At 37.5% G+C, this 24,091-nt stretch overlaps 2 protein-coding genes across 2 annotated transcripts in view; one reads left to right on the forward strand and one right to left on the reverse strand.

Moving 5' to 3' along the window:
• The window catches only part of LOC110703994, a 53,746-nt gene that overhangs the window by 8,797 nt on the left and 20,858 nt on the right, over positions 1 to 24,091 (reverse strand). Inside the window, exons 8-9 of the mRNA XM_021881792.1 lie at positions 10,017 to 10,069; positions 9,668 to 9,878 (exon numbers count right to left, since the gene is read on the reverse strand). Coding sequence (XP_021737484.1) covers positions 9,668 to 9,878; positions 10,017 to 10,069 — 264 coding nt within the window. The remainder of the gene's footprint in view (positions 1 to 9,667; positions 9,879 to 10,016; positions 10,070 to 24,091) is intronic.
• On the forward strand, positions 19,125 to 22,274 carry LOC110704032. Its single transcript, XM_021881823.1, has 2 exons — positions 19,125 to 19,277; positions 20,645 to 22,274. The coding sequence occupies exon 2, from the start codon at positions 20,747 to 20,749 to the stop codon at positions 21,839 to 21,841; it is 1,095 nt and encodes a 364-aa protein (XP_021737515.1). The 5' UTR covers positions 19,125 to 19,277; positions 20,645 to 20,746; the 3' UTR covers positions 21,842 to 22,274.

The raw sequence follows: 24,091 nt of genomic DNA on the forward strand, positions 1-24,091 counted from the left end.
AACCTTAAAATGAGGTGTGATACTGGTCATGGGGTGCAAGTGTTACCTGTCTCTACGAACAGACATTTGAAAGGTTTGAGGAGCATGGTAGGAATGAAGGGTTTTCCCAATGAGATATATGTAGAAACAGTGCCTATATGTACCCAACAAAGTACTCGGGCAGAACAACAAGCTACATATGTCTCTGATTGCGTCCTTCCAAGAGCCCGCAAACCACATTCCATCGAATGCATATGGGATGGGTTCTTTCACTCGAATGATGCCGGACGACCAATTTCACTTGCCTTTTAGTTCTCATATAGCTTCACCAGTACATGCGGGGGGACGCGTGACAGTGTTCGGCCAGCCTGCTCCGTCGTCATCGAACACCGTGGCATCTTCGCCGATGCAATTGCATAGCTACTCTCCTATGCAAGGTGATGATGGTTCACCGTTTCGAGAAGAGCCAAATCATTTTGATGATGTTGTGAATAATGAATTGTCGGTGTATGATGTGTATGCGGAAATGGATGATGAGGACGAGAACGGAGAGGGGGATGATGAACCTACACAGGTGGAAGATGGTCAGCCGTTGGTTAGAACTCCCATACCTTGGTTCAGTGAGGTACCCGAGAACTATGAAGTTGATCAGTATTGGGCCGAATCGGGTAGCCACACCTCTTTTGTTCCCGGGGGAGAATTTGAGAAGGGAATGTATTTTGAGAGCAAGAAACTGCTTCAAGAAATGGTGAAGATGTATTCTATTAAGAGGAATCAATTCTACACCACAGTGACCTCGAATGATGGTGTCCTACATCTGCGATGCAAGAAGAAATGTGGTTGGATGCTACGGGGTACCAAATCGAGTGAGGACTCACGTGGTTTTACCATAGTCAAGTACAAAGGCCCGCATCGGGAGACATGTATCACTGAAGTACTATCTAATGATCACCCACACTTGGATTCGTCCGTAATAGCCAAGTATGTGAAGTCCTTTGTGCGGAAAGATCCTTCGTTGAAAGTGGAATTCATACAGGAACTGATCTCGAAGCAATTTCATTTCGATGTCCCGTATCGACGAGCGTGGTATGCCAAGGAGAAAGCTATAGCTGAGATATTTGGGGATTGGGAGAGTTCATATGGCAGACTTCCCCACTTCATGCAAGCACTCCTACGGTCGAACCCGGGAACATGTGTCGTATGGAAACACAAAGCTTTAGTGGATGGTGTATACTATAGCAACATGGAAGTGTTTGAACGAGTGTTTTGGGCCTTCGGTCCTTGTATCGATGGCTTTAAACATTGTATGCCTGTTATCTGTATCGATGGGATGCACTTGTACGGGAAGTATAAAGGAACACTGTTGGTTGCTACGAGTGTTGATGCAAGCTTCCAAGTATTTCCTATTGCATTTGCGGTGGTTGAAGGGGAAAACACTTCCAGCTGGTCTTGGTTCCTAGGTTGTATTCGAGATCGTGTCACGCAACGGGATGGCCTTTGTGTTATTTCTGATCGGCGACTGTGACATTGCGGGACGTGGCAATACTGACGCGCCTTCCAGTACAGGGGACTGCGGTGACGGGATCATTTCTAGTCGATCCCGTTGGATTGGTTGTGCGGGTTCTCGGGGCGCAGCCGGGTCCCAACGATGTTAGGGGCTCCGCCTTGAGGACGGTCTGGTTACGAGATACTTTCCAGGGCTTGCCTGCGGACGCCGATGACGCCACAGTACAGAGATACACTCGAGCGTACTTGTTCTTCCTCATATCCGGCGTGTTGTTCGGCAACAAGAGCAGGAGCCACTTGCAGCTTATTTACCTACAGCTGTTAGACCACGACTGGGAGCATATCCGTGGATACAGCTGGAGTAGTGCCTCTTTGGCGGTGTTGTATCGCCAACTTTGCAGAGCCTCACGGAGTGGTACGCTCGAGATTGGAGGACCTCTGTTTGTGCTTCAGGTATACTACGTATATTATCACAAGCGAATTATGCAATGAGTAATGTCATATTTAACATAGTTTTGTGTTTTGCTATTGAAGCTATGGGCTTGGGAGCACATCCACGTAGGAAGACCAGGTAGGCCTGCTGTACATCGTCCGGGGCAGCAGGACCAGGATGACCAGTATGAGCCGTACATCGCTCCGCCTCGCCCTGATGAGGCTTACGGTTGCAGGTTTGTAACAATTATCATTTTTTTTCCCATATACGATTTCATTTTGTAAACATACTTACCAAATTTGTTGCCCTAGGTGGATGGTCCCCAGACTCACACAGGCACATGCGGCGACGGGTCTCCCATACTACCGAGACGCCCTTGATCGACTCACTGAGGATCAGGTACAAACTCTGAAGACATTTGTAATCATTTAGGTACTGTGTATACTGATTGTGGACTAACTTATTTAGGATGTGTTATTGCAGATCACATGGGATCCGTATGTACCGGAGTTGGTAGATGTCATGCCTGCACATCTACTGGAGCATCAGGGAGAGTGGCGTGCCCGGGTCCCCCTGATCTGTTTCGAGGTTGTGGAGAGTCACCTACCTGACCGCGTCATGCGACAGTTCGGACTGCAGCAGCCTATTCCCCAGAACTGTGACACTGTCGTGCGCCTTCACAACATTGACCGTCGGGGAAAGACGGAGACAAACTGGGCACTGGAGCAGCGGTTGGGTCATGTCGTTCAGGGTTATCCTATGCAGGGCGTTATGGATCATGACGATCCGTACATGGTGTGGTACAAGCTTATCACACGCCGTTTCATCAACCCCAGCTACACACCACCGTCCACCCATTACCACCCGGCACATGACGTCATTAGCGGATATGTGAGTTTCTTTTACTATACTTATCATCCTCATTTTTTAACTTTTTTAAATATCATGTACTTGACTGATCGATGATTACTACAGGCGGCGGATATGGTGGCGATGTATGATGCACTGTCCCTCGCCCTTACAGACGGACCCACCAGAGCCCAGGTCCAGCGGATGCGAGATATGTCCGCGACTTCCTTACGCAGACATGGTCACGGTCATCTCATCCAACAACGGGACGGTGATGATGGTCACTCCATCCATTCGCGGTTCGACCCCAGCCAGAGTAGCAGTGTAGGTGATCCTACGTCGCACACAGAGGCAGAGGAGTACATCTTCCACAGTTCTGCACCCTTCAGAACCCAGGAGGACGCATCGTCCAGCCAGCTCACTCCCCCCCCCCCCCCCGCGCCGGAACCCATTCACCACCATTCACCATTACACTCGGCGTCGTCCAAGACTAAGGGACGACAGTGAGGCTAGGGAAGGGTTACACCAAATTGATGAGTAGTGAACGTATGTATCATTGTTTTGTCCTTTTTCCTGGAATGCTGTATATAACGATTGCATTATCAATATAAGACATGCTGGTTGAATGAATCTGTTTGTGTTTTGAAGTTTTGTTTGCTTATTTATCCAAATCGGATTTATGTCAGTCAAAATAGATCCTTCAGGGCTAATGTACATTAAACAACAGACATTTGGAATCCATAGTCGAAAATGGGGAAGAATGGATGGCCCGTGGTGGTTAATGTGGTTGTTCATGGTGGTTTTAGTGTTGTTGGTTGTGGTGGGTGGTTATCGACGGTTGTTGAATGGTTGGGGTTGGTGGTGGAGCTGGTTGAAGTGTTGTTGGAGGTCAAAAGTGGTGGCAGATGGTGGTCGATGGTGGGGGTTGTTGGTGGATTATGGTGGCAAGAATCATGGCAGGGGGTGGTGGGTGGGGGCAGAAGAAAGTGGCAGATCAGTGGCAAAAGGCTGATTCTGCTGCTGTTTTGCACACCAACAGAGAAACGCTGTCCCAGACAGCGTTTTAGGTTGAAAATAAGACGTTGTCTGAGACAGCGTTTTAGGTACAAGGAAGTTTGTACATAAAGCGCTGTCTGGGAAAGCGTCTTTGGTATAACTGTTTTTGTTTTTTAAAAACATTTTTATAAATTAAAGGCAATTACAAAATTTTTTAAAAAAAAGGTCAACAACAAAGACGCTGTCTTAGACAGCGTTTTTAGGTTGATTTTTTTAAAAAAAAACCCAGGCATAAAACGCTGACCGAGACAGCGTTTTAGCCTGGAAGCTTAGTTTGGTAAATACTTTTGCCACACAACCATTTTGGTTAATATTTGCCAAAATTGGCTCACTTTGGAAAAACGTCCTCAATGTTTAGCTCACTTGTTGAACCAAGGCAAACTCATGTTACGTCTTTTAATAATCATGCCCTCAATTTGTATCTACATTTGTATTGTCTAAAGAATCATTCACATATACACGATCTTGTGGCTTTTGAAACTTTATAGTGATCGATGGTTCACATGACTTCTTTAGAGTACGTCTCAAAATGATTAAAATTCTTGTAAAAGAAATGCTTTTTAAACTAGCCCAATAGAAGTCCAAGAATTAGCCCAGGTGGCCTTGCCCGGCCAAAGATGGTCTCGCCCGAAGGCGCGCCCGGCCAGGCGGGGCGGAAGAAGAAAAGAAGTTCTTCGCCCGAGCTGGGCGCTAGAGAAGACCTCTAATGGAAAAAGGCAGGCTCGATCGGGCGATGCAGGCGCGTGTCTCGAAGAGCTCGTTTCCGGCGATTTTTACTTAGTTTCTAATTAGGATTTTAGGAGCTTAGTATAAATACGTTTTGGGTTGTTTTTATACGACGGCTCTCGATTATTCTCTTTTAACTTTTTTTATCTCTTCTTTTAGACTTTCCCTTCTACTTAGTTTTATTTCCTCTCTTATTTTTTCTCTCTATAACTTTACACTTTGTTCTTGATTCAACTCATTATCTTCGTTAAATTTGGTAACGATTTCTTCTCTATTAATTTCAGTAATTCTATTTCTTTAATTCATCATGTCTTGTTTAATTGCTTTGATTAGTTTAGATATAATTATGCGTGAGTAGTTTTCTTTCTAGGGTTTGTGGGGATCCATAAATATTATGAAGGGGTAATTTATTGTTGTTGATTGTCAATGCTTAATTAATTTCCTATTTATTGATTTAATGCTATGCAACTAGACTTGTGCGGGTCTTTTATGTATGAGTTTAGCAATATTGATTCGAGATTCGAGAGATGAAAATTGATGTTTAGGCTTAGTTTCAATAGGCAGGTTAATTTATAAATGGTTAAGTCGAGATTCGAGAGATGATATTTGATAATGGTAGATTAATTCTATGATTGTAATACATAGCGAAAGCCCTTTATGATCTGATTAATTGATGCATTGATGATTGATTATTATGTTTTACCCTAGAATGTTATTTATCGGTGAACCTACGCCATAGGCCTTTATTCCTTGATTTTCTCTACCCTTAATCTTAGTAGTTTAGTTTCTCTTTCATAATATTATTTTGTTACTTAATAATTTAGATTGCTTAGATTAATTAGGAATAGAAATACTTGTTTCCCTATGGATTCGACCCTACTTCCCTATCTACTTTAGTTAGAGGATTTAGTTAGGTAATACTTTTAATTAGGTGATACGACTTTAGCCTGTCAAAACTTGGCGCCGTTGCCGGGTAAATGGTTTTATTTTTATTTTTGATTGTATTTTTTTGTAGTCTAGATTATTCCCTCTTGTTTCAGAGAACGTCAGTTCTTTGAGGCAAGTCGCATATTTGTCTTTTAGTTCTTTGTTTACGCCCAGGTGTTCCCGATGAGGTTATATTCCATTCAATCTTGAGATCGAGCGCTCTTTCCATAGACAAAAGAATCTTTACAAGCAAATCCTGGCGGGTTTTGGGGATAACGATAATCACAGAGAGCCCCCAACTGATTCTAGTGAATCAGAAGTTCCTTCAGATTTAGAATCAGAGATGACAACACCTAAGAAGCTCATCGATTATTCGCAGCCGTCGCTTGCCGATTTTCACATCTCACTCCCACTCCGGCCCTTGATGGAGAGCAATTCGAGATTAAATTCCAATTTATCACGATGATAGAAAGGAAGCAATTCAGTGGAGCTAAGGGTAAAGACCCAAATCTTCATGTTGCAGACTACTGTCAATATTGCAATACCATCGGGAAAGAGGGGGTCACACAGGACCAAATCAGGGAGATCCTTTTTCCTTTCTTTTTATGTGGAAAAGCTAAATTATGGTTTAATGGTTTGAATAGAACTGCACTTGGTATTACTAACTGGGAGACTCTTGTTTTGAATTTCTAAAATAAATATTACCTTATAGAGAGGACATCTTTGCTAAGGAGCGCAATTCGGAACTTTGCCCAAGAGCCAGATGAAACTTTATATGAGGCTTGGGAAAGACTCAAGGATCTGTAAAGAGAGTGTCCCCACCATAATTTAGCCAAGCCTTCTATAATGGGATTGGAAATTCATGTAGAACGATTTTAGATTGTGCAGCAGGTGAGAGGTTTATGAATCTTAATGTTGATGATGCAGGTCAAGTTATCGAAGATATGGCAATCCACAATTCCCAATATGGGAATCCTAGAGGCTTTGCTAACAAGGGGAAACATAGTGTTGACTCATTTTCCTTTTTGCAAGCTCAATTAACCTCTATTTGTCAGAAATTAGATAATCTTAGCACTGCAAATATAGCTAATGTTTTTGCTATTAATAATAATTCTAATTAACCTTTCTATGAAAATTGTGGAATTGTAGGTCATTGGGAACAAGATTGCAGGAGTTGTGGAACCATCCATATCTTTCCTACTCCAACACCTACAATCCTGGGCTTCGGAACCATCCATATCTTTCCTACCGGAGCACCAATGTTCAAAACCCGCCACCTCCACAACAATCACAGGCACCACAACAACCAGAGCAGAAATATTACCATCCCAATGCTGCCAGAAAAACCAACCACAACAACCCTCCTCATTTTCTGACCTGCTTCGACATAAATTAGAGCGATGCTAGTGAGTATGCAAAAGCACATGGAGAGTAGAGATGCTCATTGATTCAATCATATAGCCCATAATAAAATTGTAGATAATCAAATTGCACAATTTCCTCTACTCTACAAGCCCGTCAACAGGGAACCCTACCATCGCAGCCAACCACACGATCAAGCTTTTGCAATTACTCTGAGGAGTGGTTCACACTATGATGGCCCCCCTATGCCCAGAGATGATGAACCTGTTTTATTGAAAAATGCTAATCTTAATCGGTTAAACCAAACAATGTTGCTAATAGCCCTACAGGGCTCAAGAGTAGTATAATACATTGCAGGCTACAACTCTAGGGAAGGTAGCAACAACTCCAGACAAAAGCAGTAATGCTCCAAAGCCAGTTATCAAACTTCCATTCCCCAATCGTCATTTAAAAACAAATTTGGATAAGCAGTTTGGTAAGTTCTTGGAGATGGTGAAAGATTTGTAGGTAACAGTTCCTTTTACAGAACTAATTACACAAATTCTTACATATGCTAAATTTATGAAGGAAATATTGACTAGGAAAAGGTCTCTTAGTGAGGTAGAGACCGTCGCTTTTACTGTAGAATGTAGTGTCGTACTACAAAAGAAATCTCCACCTAAACTAAAAGATCCGGGTAGTTTTTCTATCCCATGTCATATTGGCAATCTAATGATTGATCATGCATTATGTGATTTGGGAGCTAGCGTTAGTGTCATGCCATTGTCTGTGTGTTCCAATCTAAATATGGGTAAATTAAAAGCTACTAAGTAGTTAAATTTTATATACCTTTTGATTTTTGTTGTTCTTGATATGACCGAGGATTTGCATACTCCAGTTATTTTTGGTAGACCTTTCCTTAACACTGCAAGAGCAATTATAGATGTGAAAGGGATGATAAAATTATTTTCAATTTGAATAATACCCCTAAAAGCCCCATGACAGAGGAGAAGTGTTTTAGTATTGATGTGGTTGATAATTGTTCTAATAAGCCCCAAGCTCTTGTTAAAGATCTCTTGGAGGCGGTATCTTGTGTTACATCTTCTACAAGAGAAACAAACAGATGGCAAGAGGAAGTTGATGTAATAGAAAGAGCCCTTTACTGTGTAGGTCTTGGCTTTGAAAATGAGAAGGTGAAGACAAATAAGCAAGCTGCGGAAATTGAGCCTATAGTGAGAGTTCCACTGTATCGAGTTGCAATTGCTCAATCTAATGACAACTTGAGACAACCAAAGGTCAACAAGGGGTCTCTTATGAGCAGTAGGCCTTTATTCCTTGATTTTCTCTACCCTTAATCTTAGAATCTTAGTAGTTTAGTTTCCCTTTCATAATATTATTTTGTTACTTAATAATTTAGATTGCTTAGATTAATTAGGAAAAGAAATACTTGTTTCCCTTTGGATTCAACTCTACTTTCCTATCTACTTTAGTTAGAGGATTTAGGTAATACTTTTGATTAGGTGATACGACTTTAGCCTGTCATTTGGGTAAACCAATTACCTCTTGTTGTTATGAGAGAAATTAGAGAATTTATTTTCTTATTCAGTCACTTGGATGAAATAAATTACCCCGTGACTAGAGAATTAGATTGATATAAATTTTTTTGGAAACATAATGAGTACTAATATTTGGGATGTCGTGGTAAATTTAGTAATGTGAAAAAGATTGAAATTTACAAAAAATTTCTTCATGAACTATAGAATTGGAAGCAGTGTTGTAAGATAAAGATGACGATGATAATACGATGGTATTGTAGTTTGTTGTCATTTTTTGTTTACTTGTCGACTATTCTTGTGTAAGACATTTCTAGTTTTTGACAAGTGTTTTTTTATCCCCTGGTTTTATAGGTCAAAATTTCACTATTTATGTTAATATATTTGTGCTACATACTTCTTCCATCTTCTTTAATTCGCTCCTTAAATTGCGTGCCATGGGACTATAGGTTAAGTAAATAGAAACGGAGGAAGTAAATACCAATGAATTATACGCAACCATTAACTCCTGGCGACAAAAGTGCCTGGTCAAAAGATTCTTCACTATCAGGATTATGACAAAAGGATACACCACAATTGCATTGCCAGAATACTAAAAACTAAGTGGATGACACAGTGATTCTACTATTAGAAAAGAGTTAAGGCAAGCTGAAGAATCAACATTATACTACAAGTATGATAAATTGATTACGAGCCTACAATGGAATAAGTATGACATTAACAGGAACATGGGTGGACTTAAACACAAGGGTTCAACAAGGAAGAAATAGATGAACAAAAGAGGAAAAAAAAAAGGATTCTGAACCGTCCTTAGAGGTGTATGTAATAACAGAACAAATTTCAGTAGCACCGGTAGAAAAGCTGAAAAGGGTAGCATATTCCCCAGACAAGAGTAAAAATAAAAAATGACTCGGAAAAAAGTGGCATACTCCCCATTAAGAGTAAAATTGGAAGTGACCCAGAACAACAAATCCTGCTTGTACAACTAGCAAATGTATAAGAAAGTAGTAACAGACAAAGATAGTACAGTAAAAATTCTTAAATTAACATACATCATTCCTATAATAGTCTCTACAATGCTAATTCACTGATTTGAAGGAGCTGGATGGTTAAAGAAATTCATGCAAAGACTCAGAATCACTATATCACATTATGGCTTCACCTTAGACAAAATTTGAACTTTGATATGGAAAAAAAAAAAAAAAAAAAAAAAAAAAAAAAAAAAAAAAGGCAACCTACAGGATCAATTTCGAAGGGAAATATCACATATTCACATGCCAAGTTAGGTTAAGCAAACCTGGTAGTAACATGCTTCGAAATGCAAACTTGGATAATAAGATTCCGGAAGACAACCCCATAGGCGTCCATACATAGTATCACCGCCAATAAGATTGAGAGCCCCAGCAACAAGTTTATTCTGTTCTTCAGCGGTAACTAGAAGCACTTGATCTCCCATTTTTGATGCCATGTTGTGAAAAAAATCCCTTGTCAAGTAAGGAGTACCCCACCTACATATTAAGTGTAGCATAAAGACGACTTTTCTCCTTATTTGAAGTATTATATTAAATGACTTAAAAGTTAAACCTGCACAAAGTTATTTTAAATAGAAAATTCCTGTAGGAAAAATAAAAGGCCATGAACTCTACTTGTTGTCGGTAGTATTCTTGTAGAATTGATAGAAGGTGTCCCAGTGTTTTGCCTGAAAAATGAAGATTTCAAAATCAGATAAAGTAACTTTAAAGCAACCAACAATAACAGCAAAGGAGAATATATGAGTTATTGCATGCATGGCATGATAAAACTTAAATGCTACCACAATAGTTGAGTGTCCTAGTTTTCTGGAAAATTAACACTTATCTCCCTCCATTCATTGACACTTTGACAGAATAAAGCCATAGTAAGTTTCATGAATTAGAAAATAACCAAAAAAACAAAAAAGTCATCAGGTCCCACCATGATGATGTTTTCAGCTTTTGAAGAGCCCAAAAATAAAAAAATCTAATGAAGAGGACAAACAGAGATAATTAGTGGCTGAAAGTTCCATGCTTCTAAGACTTTTTACCTCACTCAATGTGCACCCAGGTGAATTTTTTTATAAGAAACCACCCATCCTAAGGCCAAGTTATGCAAGCTTCAACTGACAACCTAGGTTGCATGAGAACGGGTACTGATACGGGTACGAAATGGATGCGTGCGAAAAAACATCAACCCCAAAATAGGGGACACGGGTACGTGATGTTAAAATTCATACACATGACCTACACTTAAAATCACAAAATGGAAATATAACAAAATTATCAAATTTATCAGCATAAAATACTTGCCTATTTGATTTGTTTTTCCTCTCAAGTTCTATATTATCATTCGATCCCCTCATTAGATCACACTATATCATATTAAAATATCATAATGCTCTTTTAGTTCACATATAACAAAGTGCTATATATGAAGACACCCCTATTATTTAACTATTACCTTATTTACTTAAAATAGCTTAGTTTATTAAAAAAAATCTTGTAAAGACAATTTACCTCTAATTGGGATGTTACATTAAAAGGTCAAAATAAAGCCTTTTTTATTTTATTTTTTTTATTTTATTTTTTTATTTTTATATTTTTTGAGAAAAGGTCAAAATAAAGCTCAAATGGAACAAATTCTGATTTAGGCTTTGTTCTCCCCACCCATTCTTATTACTTGTTCAAGAAAAAAACAAACCATATTAGAATAGACATGGTATAAAAATGCGGCTGTTACGTCGCAAACCAGTCGGTTTGTAACGGATTTTGAACTTACCAATCCGATATTCCCCGTTTTAGCACGGCGTTTTCCTAAAGGCCAAGATTTCGGCCGATACACCCGATACGAAATGAATCTCGGCCGCATCGACGTTGTAGACTTAAAATTTGGTTATTTTCCATACGAATTACTCACTTTATAGACTAAAAGAAAGGGAAAAAAGAAAGTAAATGGAGAGACTCCATTAAAACCGACGAGTTTCTTAAATCAGAACCAAGGAAATAGTGAGAAAGTAATAAGTGGGACAGCTGTAAAAGGTTTTCACATGTAATTTGAAGTAAATAGTCCAGAGTAATGGGAATGAGTTTGGTAGGCTTTATTTATTTTATCTAAACTATGTATTAAAAGGCGTTCCTTTTAAACGAACGGTGCCACGTGGCACTCTTCAAAGTATGTGTGCTATATCACAATGTCACGTCATCATCCAAAATATATATATGCCACGTAAGGTAGCCACTTCATTTAACAAAATAAAATATGCTTTGAACCCATAACCTCCAATACATGTAGATAATACATTAACCATATCAACCAAGTATTATTAATGTTTCAAATTTCACATAATATTATATATCCCTTTCATTTATTAAGTAAAATAGAGGCAATATAATTCATCTATTTTCACAAAATTAGAATATAAATACATATGATGTTAAAAAAAAAAAATTGACATCCGAGGCAATGCTCGAACCACTGCACACACTAACTATACAAATAGTTGAACATAATTGTTAAATTAAAGCAAGAAGTATACAAACTAGCAACCCGGGGGTACACTCTAGTTGCATAGTAATAAGTTGATGGGACAATAGTGGGCCAATGGTCACTTGCTATGAGCGTATGACAGGTGGCCTTTTATGTTATTTGTTTTTAATAAATTGTTGTCAATGGGTAAATAATAGACGAAACAAGCTTTGGAGTAATGCGGACTTATATTTTATGGTTTAAAGGTCATAAAGTGTAATAATTCAATTTAAAGCCCATATAAAAATAATTAAAAAATCCTAAATTATTATTAAGATTAATAAATTTTAAATAAATTTCTACTGCTACAACCTCGATCCGCGATCAACGCATTAGTGCCGTTACCGCGACCATTCCCGCGATCGCGACCGAAACTCTGGACATAATAACAATCCACCACCACCCACTTTCTGCCACCCCTGAGCACATCGCCACCGCCGTCAACCACCATAGAAGCGCCGCCATTCAATTCATAGAATCGGACCCAAACCTCATTCGAGCCTTCTCATACTCCTCTTTTTCATTCATCCTCTTCATCCCCAACACCCTCGACCACCCTCTCGCCGCAAATCACCGCCGTGACTAGCTTTACACCCACGTCGTCCCTTCGACACCCTTCTCCTCGCCTATTGCAATTTGCAACATCCATGAGGGGCTTCACGAAGGGGCGAGAATAGGTTTGGGAATTGGGTTTAGGGATTGGGGGTTGGGTTTAGGGACGGGAATGGGGAAAGGGAGGGGATTGGGTAGCCGACGACAAAAGAGGGAGGCAATAGACGGCCACCGACCGCTGGATGGGGGAGGGGGCTGGTAGTGGGTGGTTGTAACTTGTAACACCTCGTATTTTTATACGTATTTTAATTAAAATAAGTATTTTGAGAATTATTTAATTAAATTAAATTATTTTATTTAAAATATTTTAATTATTTATTTTAAATAAGTTTGGAAATAATTATAAAAGAAAAGTTTATTTAATTAATTAATTTAATTAAGTTGGAGTTTAATTTACGGAAAGTTTTAATTTTGTAAAGTTTTATTAGGGATGGGATTAAGAAAAATTAAAAGAGGAAAGTTAGGGAAAAAGGGTTTGTAGAGAAGGGGTATAAATATCCCACTTATGAGACAAATCAACTTTGCCAGAGTGGAGAAAAACCCAAGGTAAACTTCTCTCTCCTTTCCCCTTATTTTCTTTCTTTTTCTTTCTCTTTTTCCCCTTCCCCTTTTCTTTTTTTCGGCTGCCCCTTCCACCACCATTGCCGACCACCGGCAATAGGTGCCCGCCTCCGCCAGCAGCGTCAACCGCTGGCAACAGGCAGGGCAGCCGGCGTGGTGGTTGCCACTGCTTTCTCTCTCCCCTTTTTCGAACATACAAATAAAAAAAAATTAGATCTTTATTGTGTTAAAAACTAATCTATGCTTAAATCTAATTGTTAATTATAAGTTTTGGGATTGGATTTTGATGTTTGATTATAAGTATTATGTTAATTAATTTTCAGATTTATGTTTTTAATAAAAAAGCCCTAATTTTTAAAACCCTAGGTTCTTGATTTGTATATTATTGAAGGGTTATGATGTATAATGGTTTAGACCTTTTATTAAAGTGTTTTAAGGCTTAAATACAGCAAGTTTTAATTAAAATATAGTGTTGGAAGTTTTAGTAGAGCAATTAAAATCAAGTTTCTTTAAGGAATTTTAATTACCCATTAATTCAGATTAAAGTATGATGTTTTAAATATAAGTTAAGCTTATTTTAATTAAATTATGAGGGGTTTTATAATAGTATATATTTCTTGAAATTTGTGTAAAGTGAATTTTAATACTCTTCTATAATTTTAAATTGTAGGAGACTTTGAAGTGAGTGATTTTAATTAGTCGTGGCGATTCTAAGATAGTATACAAGGTACGTTAGCGTACTTAGCATAATTATGTTAATATAATAGCATGCTAAATGTGTTTGATTGATTACAAGTAGTATCATGCTAGGTTTGGATTGGAAATTGTGATTTGGATGTTATTGGTGATTGGATTATGAAGCATGACTTATTTGTGATGGGTTATTGAATGGAAATTGATAATTTAGAATATTATTTATGAACCACATATTTATCTATGGTATGTTAGAGAGCATGTTTAATTAAACTAAATATTTAATTGAGTTTGGAATATTGAAAAAGAATTTTATTATGGTTCATTTAATTTTTATTGATACTATAAGTGTCTATGTACACGAGGAATAAATTGTATGTTGGTGCCTTAGTGCACTTAAGGTGTTTTTAACACCGAAGGATAGGATTTGTAACGCTTTATGCGTTTAAGGTGTCATTGGCACCGAGGTAGAATTAAAAACGATTCAACATTAAATATTATGTGGTCACTAATTATTTAATAATTAAATTGGTATATTTGGTTGATTGAATAATTATTGTTGATTGAATGATTATGGTTTGAGAGTCATCACCAAGTCTAATAATATGTAAATAACGTAAAGTGAAAGAGATTACGCACCAAAACTCTTGAAACGTATATACCTTTAGTATGAATATATATGGGGGGAGTTATGTGACTTTATATTTGTTCATAACTTTTACTGGAGTACAGAACGCTGGACATTCCTTTTATTATTATTATTATGCGCAGGAATTCCGCCACTTACGAGTAGTTATTGATGTTAGCTCCCGTGTCAGTAACCTCAAATTTATTTGGGGGAGGTTGAGGGGGAAACTCGTTCAATGCGTAGTCAACATTAAATAAATTATGTAGTGTTTAGTGGGAACTTTTATTGAATGTTGTATGCTTGAAACAAAGGTGCAACGAGGTAAGTTGTGTGTTAATAGGAAATCGTATGTTAGTGTGTTAATACGCTTATGTACTCAGCTTTGCTGATTGTGTGTTTTGTGTTTGTTGGCCTTGTCTTTATCTTGGCCCTATGATGACCCATTTTTAATGGAGAGTAGTGGAAACAAGTAGAGATAAGCTTTTCAGGTGATGAAGCATATTCATGAATGGGCTGAAGAGCGAATCATGCTAGTTTCTATAAGTATATGATTGTGTTATTGCTTTATTTATTTATGACTTTATTTATTATATGTGACTAACAAAAAGGGTTTTGAATTTCGGTTTTGTTTTAATAAGGGCCTACAATGGTTCCAAGTTGTAGGTTGACCTTATTTTACTTCGTTTGACTTTGGTTTGACTTTACTTTCGTTGTTTGATTTTCAATGTTGACTTGGTTTGAAATGTTTTGAAATTAGTCTTCCGCCGTGTGTCTTGATAGTTGCCTTAACCGTTATCACGGTGGCGGTGATGTCTTAGATATTCCTATTTAAAAGTTTTAAATGGGGCAAAACAAGTATTTTAAAAGGAAGGAATTTCTAGGGTGTTACAGTGGTGGTTGGGATTTTTCATTATTTTTTTTTCGTTTTTATTATTTTTTATTTATTTTGATATAATAATTTAATTGTAAATTGAATTTAAAAATCTTTATTAATTTTTTTAAAAAAAGACTAACCACGTAATGACACGTGTCATACTTTACCTTGACAACTGAGTTTGGTCAGTTGTGAAGTTGTTACGGTTGTTAAGAAACTATAACAGAATTGTAATTAGTTAGTGTTGAGCCTTTTGGTTTTGATGGACAAATTGACAAACTCGACTAATGAATGTTTTGAGTCTTTGGTGAATAAAGGATTCAAGCAAAGTTCGTTCCGGAGTAGGAACTTGGATGCGGAGTAGCATTCTTTAAAAAGCCTCGTGCAAATCTCACGTTCTAGTTTTAATTGTGAGCACTCAATAATATAAAGTCGGAAAGGAACTCAATGACTTATGTTAAAGACTACTGGAATAAAAGTTAGTTTTAAAAGATAATTTCTTAAAGAAAAGATAATTTGTAAAAGTTTTAATAAAGATAATTATCGAAGATAATTATCTAGTTGTTTTAATAAATAATAAATTTATCTTTTCAAATAAAATCTTTTTAAACAAACTTTTGATAATCTTTTAAATAAATATTTGATAAAGTTAGCAAGTGGTTTTTCTGTGAGAAAATCTTTTATACGGCTAATGGTTATCAAGTTGTTAGGATAGTGGTTTAATTAGATAAGGCTAGGAAACCTCTTCATGATCACAATCTGTCAAGATAACTCCACAAGTTGTTAGTGGGTTGTTGACATGTGGACGTGATTATGGTGGAGGTTAATGACTAAGCCTTCTCTATAAATACTCATGCAAACTATCTCAGCAAAACATAACTCTTGAGCATAAAAATTCCAGTAGCCATCTAATAACATAAAGAGAGTTATTATCCTTCTTATATTCTTGAGTGCAGTAGGTATTTGTAATCACATATTGTATTCAAGTACTTTGGGGTTGGGATTGTGAGTTTGTAAGGTGAGGTGAAGGAAGCTTCGTTGCTGAAGTCTTCTGTGAGAGTTGGGAACAAGTTCCTAATTTGTGGAACTTGTTAACGGGTTTGAATCTTCACTTGTAAAGAGTTTTGATTACATAGTGGAAATTTAGAAAAGCCTATATCTTCTCTCGTCATTATTTCATTTAGTTAAAATCCGCAAAAAGGTTTTAGATTTCACCTCAAATACAATTCACCCCCCCTCTTGTATTAGCCAGTTAGACTTTCAGTTGGTATCAGGGCCGGAACTCAGAACACGCAGGCAACCCTGTTGAGTAAGTTCCTGGAAAATGGCTTACACAGAGGAAAAGGAATTCGAGAGTACATCCATTCAAAGGCCTCCATACTTCAACGGCAAATTTTATCCTTATTGGAAGGATAAGATGGAAATCTTTATCCAAGCAGAGAATTATCAGGTATGGCGGATTATACAAGTAGGAGATTACGAAATTACGAAAACGAATGCTAATAATGAGGTAATCCCTAAACCTATGGATGAGTATGAAAAAACTGATTTTGAAAAACTTGAAATGAATGCTACTGCCAAAAAATTTTTAATTTGGGGACTTGGACCCGATGAACATACTCGTGTCAAAGGGTGCAAGTCCGCAAAGGAAATTTGGGATCTTCTGGAAGTTACACATGAAGGAACGTCAGATGTTAAACGTTCCAAAATAGACATTCTTTTGTCTCAGTATGAGCGCTTTGAAATGGGAAACAAAGAATCCATTAAAGACATGTTTACTCGATTTAAAAGTATTACTAACGAACTAACGTGTCTTGGCAAGATAATTCCTATAGATGAGCAGGTCAGAAAAGTCTTAAGAAGTCTTCCAGACAATGACAGATGGAGAGCAAAGGTCGCAGCGGTGCAAGAATCAAAAGACTTCACCAAGTTCAATCTGGAACAGCTTGCGGGTTCCCTCATTACTCACGAGATCCAGTCGAACAATCGGACTCAGGAGACTGTCAAAAGTCAAGGGCTAGCATTAAGAGCTAATGAAGAATCCGAAGAGAAGTCTGACATCGATGAAGAAGAAGCTGCAATGTTGGTGAGAAGGCTGAAAAAATTCTACCGTAACAACAAGTTTTTAGACAAGAAGAAAGGATACAGTAAAAGAAATCAGGAACCCAAAGCCAAGTCTTCTTGTCACAAATGTGGAAGCACCAACCACTTCATCAAAGAGTGTCCATTATGGGAATCTGAGAAAGGCAAGGGAAAAGAAACTGATCAAAGCAGAAATTCCAAGCCTAACTTTTCTAAAACAAATTTCAGGAAAGCAATGATTTCCACGTGGGGAGAATCGAGTTCCGAAGAAGAGGAACAGGAACACACAGACGATGAAGTAGCCAATCTCTGTCTAATGGCAAAGCATGATGATGAGGTAGTCATTCAACCTAGTTATTTGAAATCTCTCTCAAAGGATAAATTAATCTCTTTATTGTTAGAAACCTTAGATGAATATAAAGAATTATGTGCAAAACTAAGGCAAGCCGAAAAGGCAACTGGAATTTGTAGAGATCATGTTAAGTATCTGAATAGCTTAAGAAATGATGTTCAAGGCAGATTCTTTGAATTGTTAGATAAAAATATTATGCTAAAAGAATCCCTTGAAAGAGTCAAGAGTGAGAATATCATGCTGAATATTGAATTGACTCAATATAAAATGTTGTGTACTAACATTGATTCTTGCAGGTCTACTGAAGTTCCTTTAATCATGTTTAATAATGAACTAGAGCATGTTAAGAAAGAGATAAAGGAAACCAATGATAAAAATGAGAAACTAGAAAAGGACCTAGAAATTGCAAGAAAAAGTAAAAATACAGCAAGCACGGGTGTTCCCAAGTGGGTAAAGGAAGCTCAGACAAAAAGAACAGAAGGTCTAGGCTATGTTCATAAGAAGAAGTCCACTGGAAAGAAAAAGAAATATGTGAACTTACCTAGTGAGACCGTTTGTTCTTTTTGTGGTAAAAAGGAACATCGCAGTGAAGAATGTACTAAGAAAGCAAATCTGTACAATAAGAATGTGAACTATGTTTGGCAGAAGAAATCTGATTTAAATGTGTCAACACAGGAACCCATGAATGAAAGGGTTCCTGCTACTAACCCTTAATTTCTTTTGCAGGTCGCAGTGAGGGGGAACAACCAGTGGTACCTCGATAGCGGTTGCTCTAAGCACATGACAGGAGATGAATCCAGATTTCTCTCACTGACGGCCTATACAGGGGGAACAGTGACCTTTGGAGACAATAAGAAAGGCAACATTGTTGCTGTTGGCAAAGTAGGAAGGTCAAGTTCCCATGCAATTGACAATGTATTTTTAGTCGAGGGTTTGAAGCATAATCTACTCAGTATATCTCAGCTTTGTGATAAAGGAAACTCTGTAAGCTTTTCTTCTGAAAATTGCAAAATCATCAACAATAACACTGGAAAAATCGTTTTGGAAGGAACTCGTAAAGGGAACACGTATACCGTGGATCTTAACAAAGTTCCAAAATACAATCTATCCTGTTTAAGTGTTATTGAGGATGATCCACTTCTATGGCATAGACGTTTTGGACATGTTAGTCTTTCATTGCTTGACAAATTAAGGTCAAAGGACTTGGTAATCGGATTACCTTCTATCAAATTCCTAAATGACAAAATTTGTGAAGCTTGCATCAAAGGAAAGCATGTTCGATCATCATTTAAATCAAAGAAAATGGTAAGCACCACAAAACCATTGGAACTCATTCATATGGATTTGTGTGGCCCCGTTAGAATTCAAAGTAGAAGTGGAAAAATATATGTCTTAGTTCTTGTAGATGATTATTCTAGATTTACATGGGTCATATTCTTACATAGTAAAGATGAAACTTTTGATATGTTTATGACTTTCTTGAAAAAGGGCTTAATTAGGCTAGATTTTATTTCTACTGAATGACAAATTGCTGATATATTAACTAAGCCTTTAAGCAGAGACAAGTTTGAAAAGATGCGTGTGGAATTGGGGATGCTACGGCTCAAGTGACTTTTGTTTGGAACCCCTAAGGTAAAATCGGATGTAACTAACGATGCTATGCTCAATCTTGTGTGCATAACACAGCTGAAATTACCCAGGGGAAAGATTTGTGAAGTATTGAAAAGTCACGTATACATACTTTTAATATGTTAAAAATATTGAGCCATGTTTTTTTTAAGTTCCCTTTTCATCATTCTTTACTCTCTGTATCATGATCACGTAAATTATCATCATAATTTACAATCAATTTGCTCTTATTTATCCTTTTCATTTTTTATTTATCTGTTTTTTTTTTCTTCTTGTTATTTTCTTTCTTATCTTTTATTCCTATCTTATTTTTTTTATTCTTATCTTTTTCCTTCCTTATTTTTTCATGATGAATTTTTCTATTCCTCAATACAAAAAGATTTTATTTGCTACGTAAGATAAGAAGCATGTATATCAACTTCTTAACTTACGATTTTATTTTATCAACATTGAATTAGATGAGTGCAATTATTTCACCAAATTAAATCCTACTACCTCTAAAACTACCCCACTACCTCACAGTTTAAACCGTCACTTTTCTTTCTCACTCCTCCCCATTAAACTCTTTTTCTTCTTTTCACTCCACCTTCACCTATCAAATCAATTAAATTCCCCATACACTCCCATAACCGGCCTCACTCTCTCTCCTTCCTATTCACACTATTCATCTTCTCCTTCCCTTCATTTTACCTTCAACACCATGAAAACCAACCGAAACACCACCCCAAAAACCCGATCACCACCATTCAAACCCTCCTCAAACACGGGGTCTCCACAACCGGTGCCAATTGCGGTGGTGCATCCATCTGCTCAGCCAAAGAGGAAGGCTAAGGCTGTGAAGGGCGGCGACAGGAAACGGCGCGCAACCACCAAATTCCCATCATGGAATTACACTCTCGGATATCACATCAACTATGATTGGTGTGTGGCGAGTAAGTTCACTGAATTTACTTCTTTAATTGATTATCAAAAATGGACTCACTTGTTCCAGAATTGTTCTCATTACCCTGTTTATCCTAAATTTATTTATGAGTTCAAAAATACCTTTCAATGTGATAATGGTGTGTGCTCGGCCGTAGTTAATGATATTCCAATTTCGTTTGATGCCAATTATCTTGGAAATCTATTTCAAGTTCCTGTTAAAGGCTATTGTTCTTATTTAAAGCACAAACAATCTGTAAATATTGGCCATAATGATGAATGCAAAATCCTTCAATTTATTGAAGGAAATCCGAAAGTGAAAACTACTCACCATCATGCCCTAACACCCCTTCATAAGCTACTGTTTACCTTCACCTGGAAGGGTATAGTACCCCGTTTACAAAAACGGAGTACCGTATCACTCTTGGATGCCTCCCTCATATTCTGTCTTGCATGCAAAATACAGATTAATTTCCCTGCTCTAATGATTGAACACTTGAATTTTTATGCTCAAAAGACCACAATTCCATATGGCTCTTTCCTTACTGTGTTGTTCAAATCTTTTGGTATTGATGTTGAATGTGAATCCCCAACATATCTCAAACCCGATAATATCCTCTCTGAACAATCATTACTTAGACTGAGTCTTAGGCTTACAAATGGCAAAGTATGTTTTGTGCCTCGGAAAGGAGGGGAGAAAAAGAAAGGGAAAGGGAAAGAAGCTAAGGAAGAATGTGATGCAAGCAGTGACCAGGGTAGTGAGGAGGCTAGTGAGGGTGCTACCACCTCCAGTGATTCTGAGGGAGATAAGGAAGAAGAAAAAAGTTCTAACGGAGAGAAAAACAAAGAAAAAATACTTGAGGGAGATGTGCAAGGAGAAAAACAGGAAGATTCTGAGGGGGAACATATGGAAGTTTCTGAGGGGGAAGCTCGACAATCTGACTTACATGAGGGGCAGGGAACTGATCAAAGTGAGAGGGAACATACCACAGACTCTGAGAGCACAGCTGGACCACCTGTCATTCCTGTGTTTACAGGGGGCCTTAGAAGGAGTAAGAGGAATGTGGTCAAGCCTGCCCTTTCTACTACACACCCTGTGACTGTAGAAACCATCAGCTCCTCAGACAAATCTGATTCCACCTTCAAACCTACCCAAGTTCCCTCTTCCACTGAACCCTCTTCTATTCCTGTCTCACCTACTAGGCAGCCTTCTCATTCACCTTCTCCTCCTCCATTTCAGCCTACTGGCTTTGCTGCTTTCTCTGGAACTCGTGTGTCTGTTTATGATTTTCAACAGGTTCAAGCAGATATGGAGAAGTTGACTACTCTGGTGAGCAAGAAACTGGAGGAAATGGCCTCGGAACTGCTTTCTCTTAAAGGCCAGGTGCAGGCTCTGGCAGATTCTCAAGCAACCGGATTTGCAGGCGTAGAGGCAAAGCTTGCACAGGCTGAAGGCAAGTTTAGTGAAGGCAACAAGGAGATCTTGGAAACTATCAACAGAGTAGCCTTTGAGGAAGTCGAGGAAGACTCTATTGATCCCACAAATCCAACCCTTGATCCTACCAATGCAGCCTTTTAAATCCTTGATTGCACTTATTCTAATTTCATATGTTGAACAATTTTATTTTGGTCTTGTTTAATCTCTCTGAACTTTGGTTTGTACGCCTTTATCCTTTGCTACATTCTCTATGTTCCTCTTCTATTTCCTAAATCGGAACTTGGCTCGTATTTTTCATATGATTGTGTGTGGTTGCTGATGATTTAGTACCTAACTTATTTTTGCCTTGCATTATTTGAGCTCACTATTCCCTACGTAGTCTAGTGGGAGTATAGCAAAATGTTTTTTTTTCAATCTTTTGATAATGCCAAAAGGGGGAAAAGACAAACTTCATGGCGGCTAAAGTGTTTACCAAGGAACTCACACATCGAAGGTACAAACTTTTGCCAAGTTCAGTTTTTAAAGTCTTTGTTAATTTTTCTTTTGCTCAGTTTTTTTTTTAAAAAAAAAAAAAAAAAAAAAAAAAAAAAAAAAAAATACTTTTTAATATTTTTCTAAGTTCTTTAATTGTTTTTTTTGTTTTCATGCCTTACTCTAAATTTTTGTTGCATGCCTGGATGATTTTATTTACCTAAGTTTGTCAATGTTTGTCATCATCAAAAAGGGGGAATTTGTTGAGCCTTTTGGTTTTGATGGACAAATTGACAAACTCGACTAATGAATGTTTTGAGTCTTTGGTGAATAAAGGATTCAAGCAAAGTTCGTTCCGGAGTAGGAACTTGGATGCGGAGTAGCATTCTTTAAAAAGCCTCGTGCAAATCTCACGTTCTAGTTTTAATTGTGAGCACTCAATAATATAAAGTCGGAAAGGAACTCAATGACTTATGTTAAAGACTACTGGAATAAAAGTTAGTTTTAAAAGATAATTTCTTAAAGAAAAGATAATTTGTAAAAGTTTTAATAAAGATAATTATCGAAGATAATTATCTAGTTGTTTTAATAAATAATAAATTTATCTTTTCAAATAAAATCTTTTTAAACAAACTTTTGATAATCTTTTAAATAAATATTTGATAAAGTTAGCAAGTGGTTTTTCTGTGAGAAAATCTTTTATACGGCTAATGGTTATCAAGTTGTTAGGATAGTGGTTTAATTAGATAAGGCTAGGAAACCTCTTCATGATCACAATCTGTCAAGATAACTCCACAAGTTGTTAGTGGGTTGTTGACATGTGGACGTGATTATGGTGGAGGTTAATGACTAAGCCTTCTCTATAAATACTCATGCAAACTATCTCAGCAAAACATAACTCTTGAGCATAAAAATTCCAGTAGCCATCTAATAACATAAAGAGAGTTATTATCCTTCTTATATTCTTGAGTGCAGTAGGTATTTGTAATCACATATTGTATTCAAGTACTTTGGGGTTGGGATTGTGAGTTTGTAAGGTGAGGTGAAGGAAGCTTCGTTGCTGAAGTCTTCTGTGAGAGTTGGGAACAAGTTCCTAATTTGTGGAACTTGTTAACGGGTTTGAATCTTCACTTGTAAAGAGTTTTGATTACATAGTGGAAATTTAGAAAAGCCTATATCTTCTCTCGTCATTATTTCATTTAGTTAAAATCCGCAAAAAGGTTTTAGATTTCACCTCAAATACAATTCACCCCCCCTCTTGTATTAGCCAGTTAGACTTTCAGTTAGATTACATCCTGATAATCAAACTATAAATAAGCTAGCTTGTATATCGTATTGTTCATCCAATCATCAATACAATCTTCTTTCTCTCTCTTATCCTTCTCTCTAATCTTTCTCTCTCTCCAACCTTCCCTGTGTTTTCTGATGTTAGTTAGTAGTTGAGCAAAGCTCCTGCAACATTGGTATTAGAGTCATTTCTGCTGCCACTCTACCCTTTTCACCATTGTTGAAGAAACACTGAAGCTCAGCTCATGCACTTAACGTGCTTGTTGAAATGCCTGAGTGAGTTTTCAAGAATTAAATCCAGAAATTTTTCTCAAAATTGTTCAAGGCCTAGTTTGTTTCATTGTAAAGAATTGTAGTTCTGGCTCCTGCAATCTCTAAGAAAGTGACGGCAATGGAGGAACAATTACGGTTGCAAGAAAAAAGGTGGGTAACTCAACAATCTCATAACAAGATGCTGGAAGAATCTATTCTGAAGATGATGCAGTCATTCAGTGAGATGAATGAGAGATTGAAGATAGCTGAATCGAAAGGAATTCTGCAAAGTCTCCAAGAAGCTTATAATCTCCCAGATCTTTTGATAATGGATTCAATCCAACCAGAATCCAAGGGTATGTTCCTAAACTCGAATTTCCT

The sequence above is a fragment of the Chenopodium quinoa genome, unplaced genomic scaffold (genome assembly GCF_001683475.1).
Source record: "Chenopodium quinoa cultivar QQ74 unplaced genomic scaffold, ASM168347v1, whole genome shotgun sequence".
NCBI lineage: Eukaryota > Viridiplantae > Streptophyta > Magnoliopsida > Caryophyllales > Amaranthaceae > Chenopodium > Chenopodium quinoa.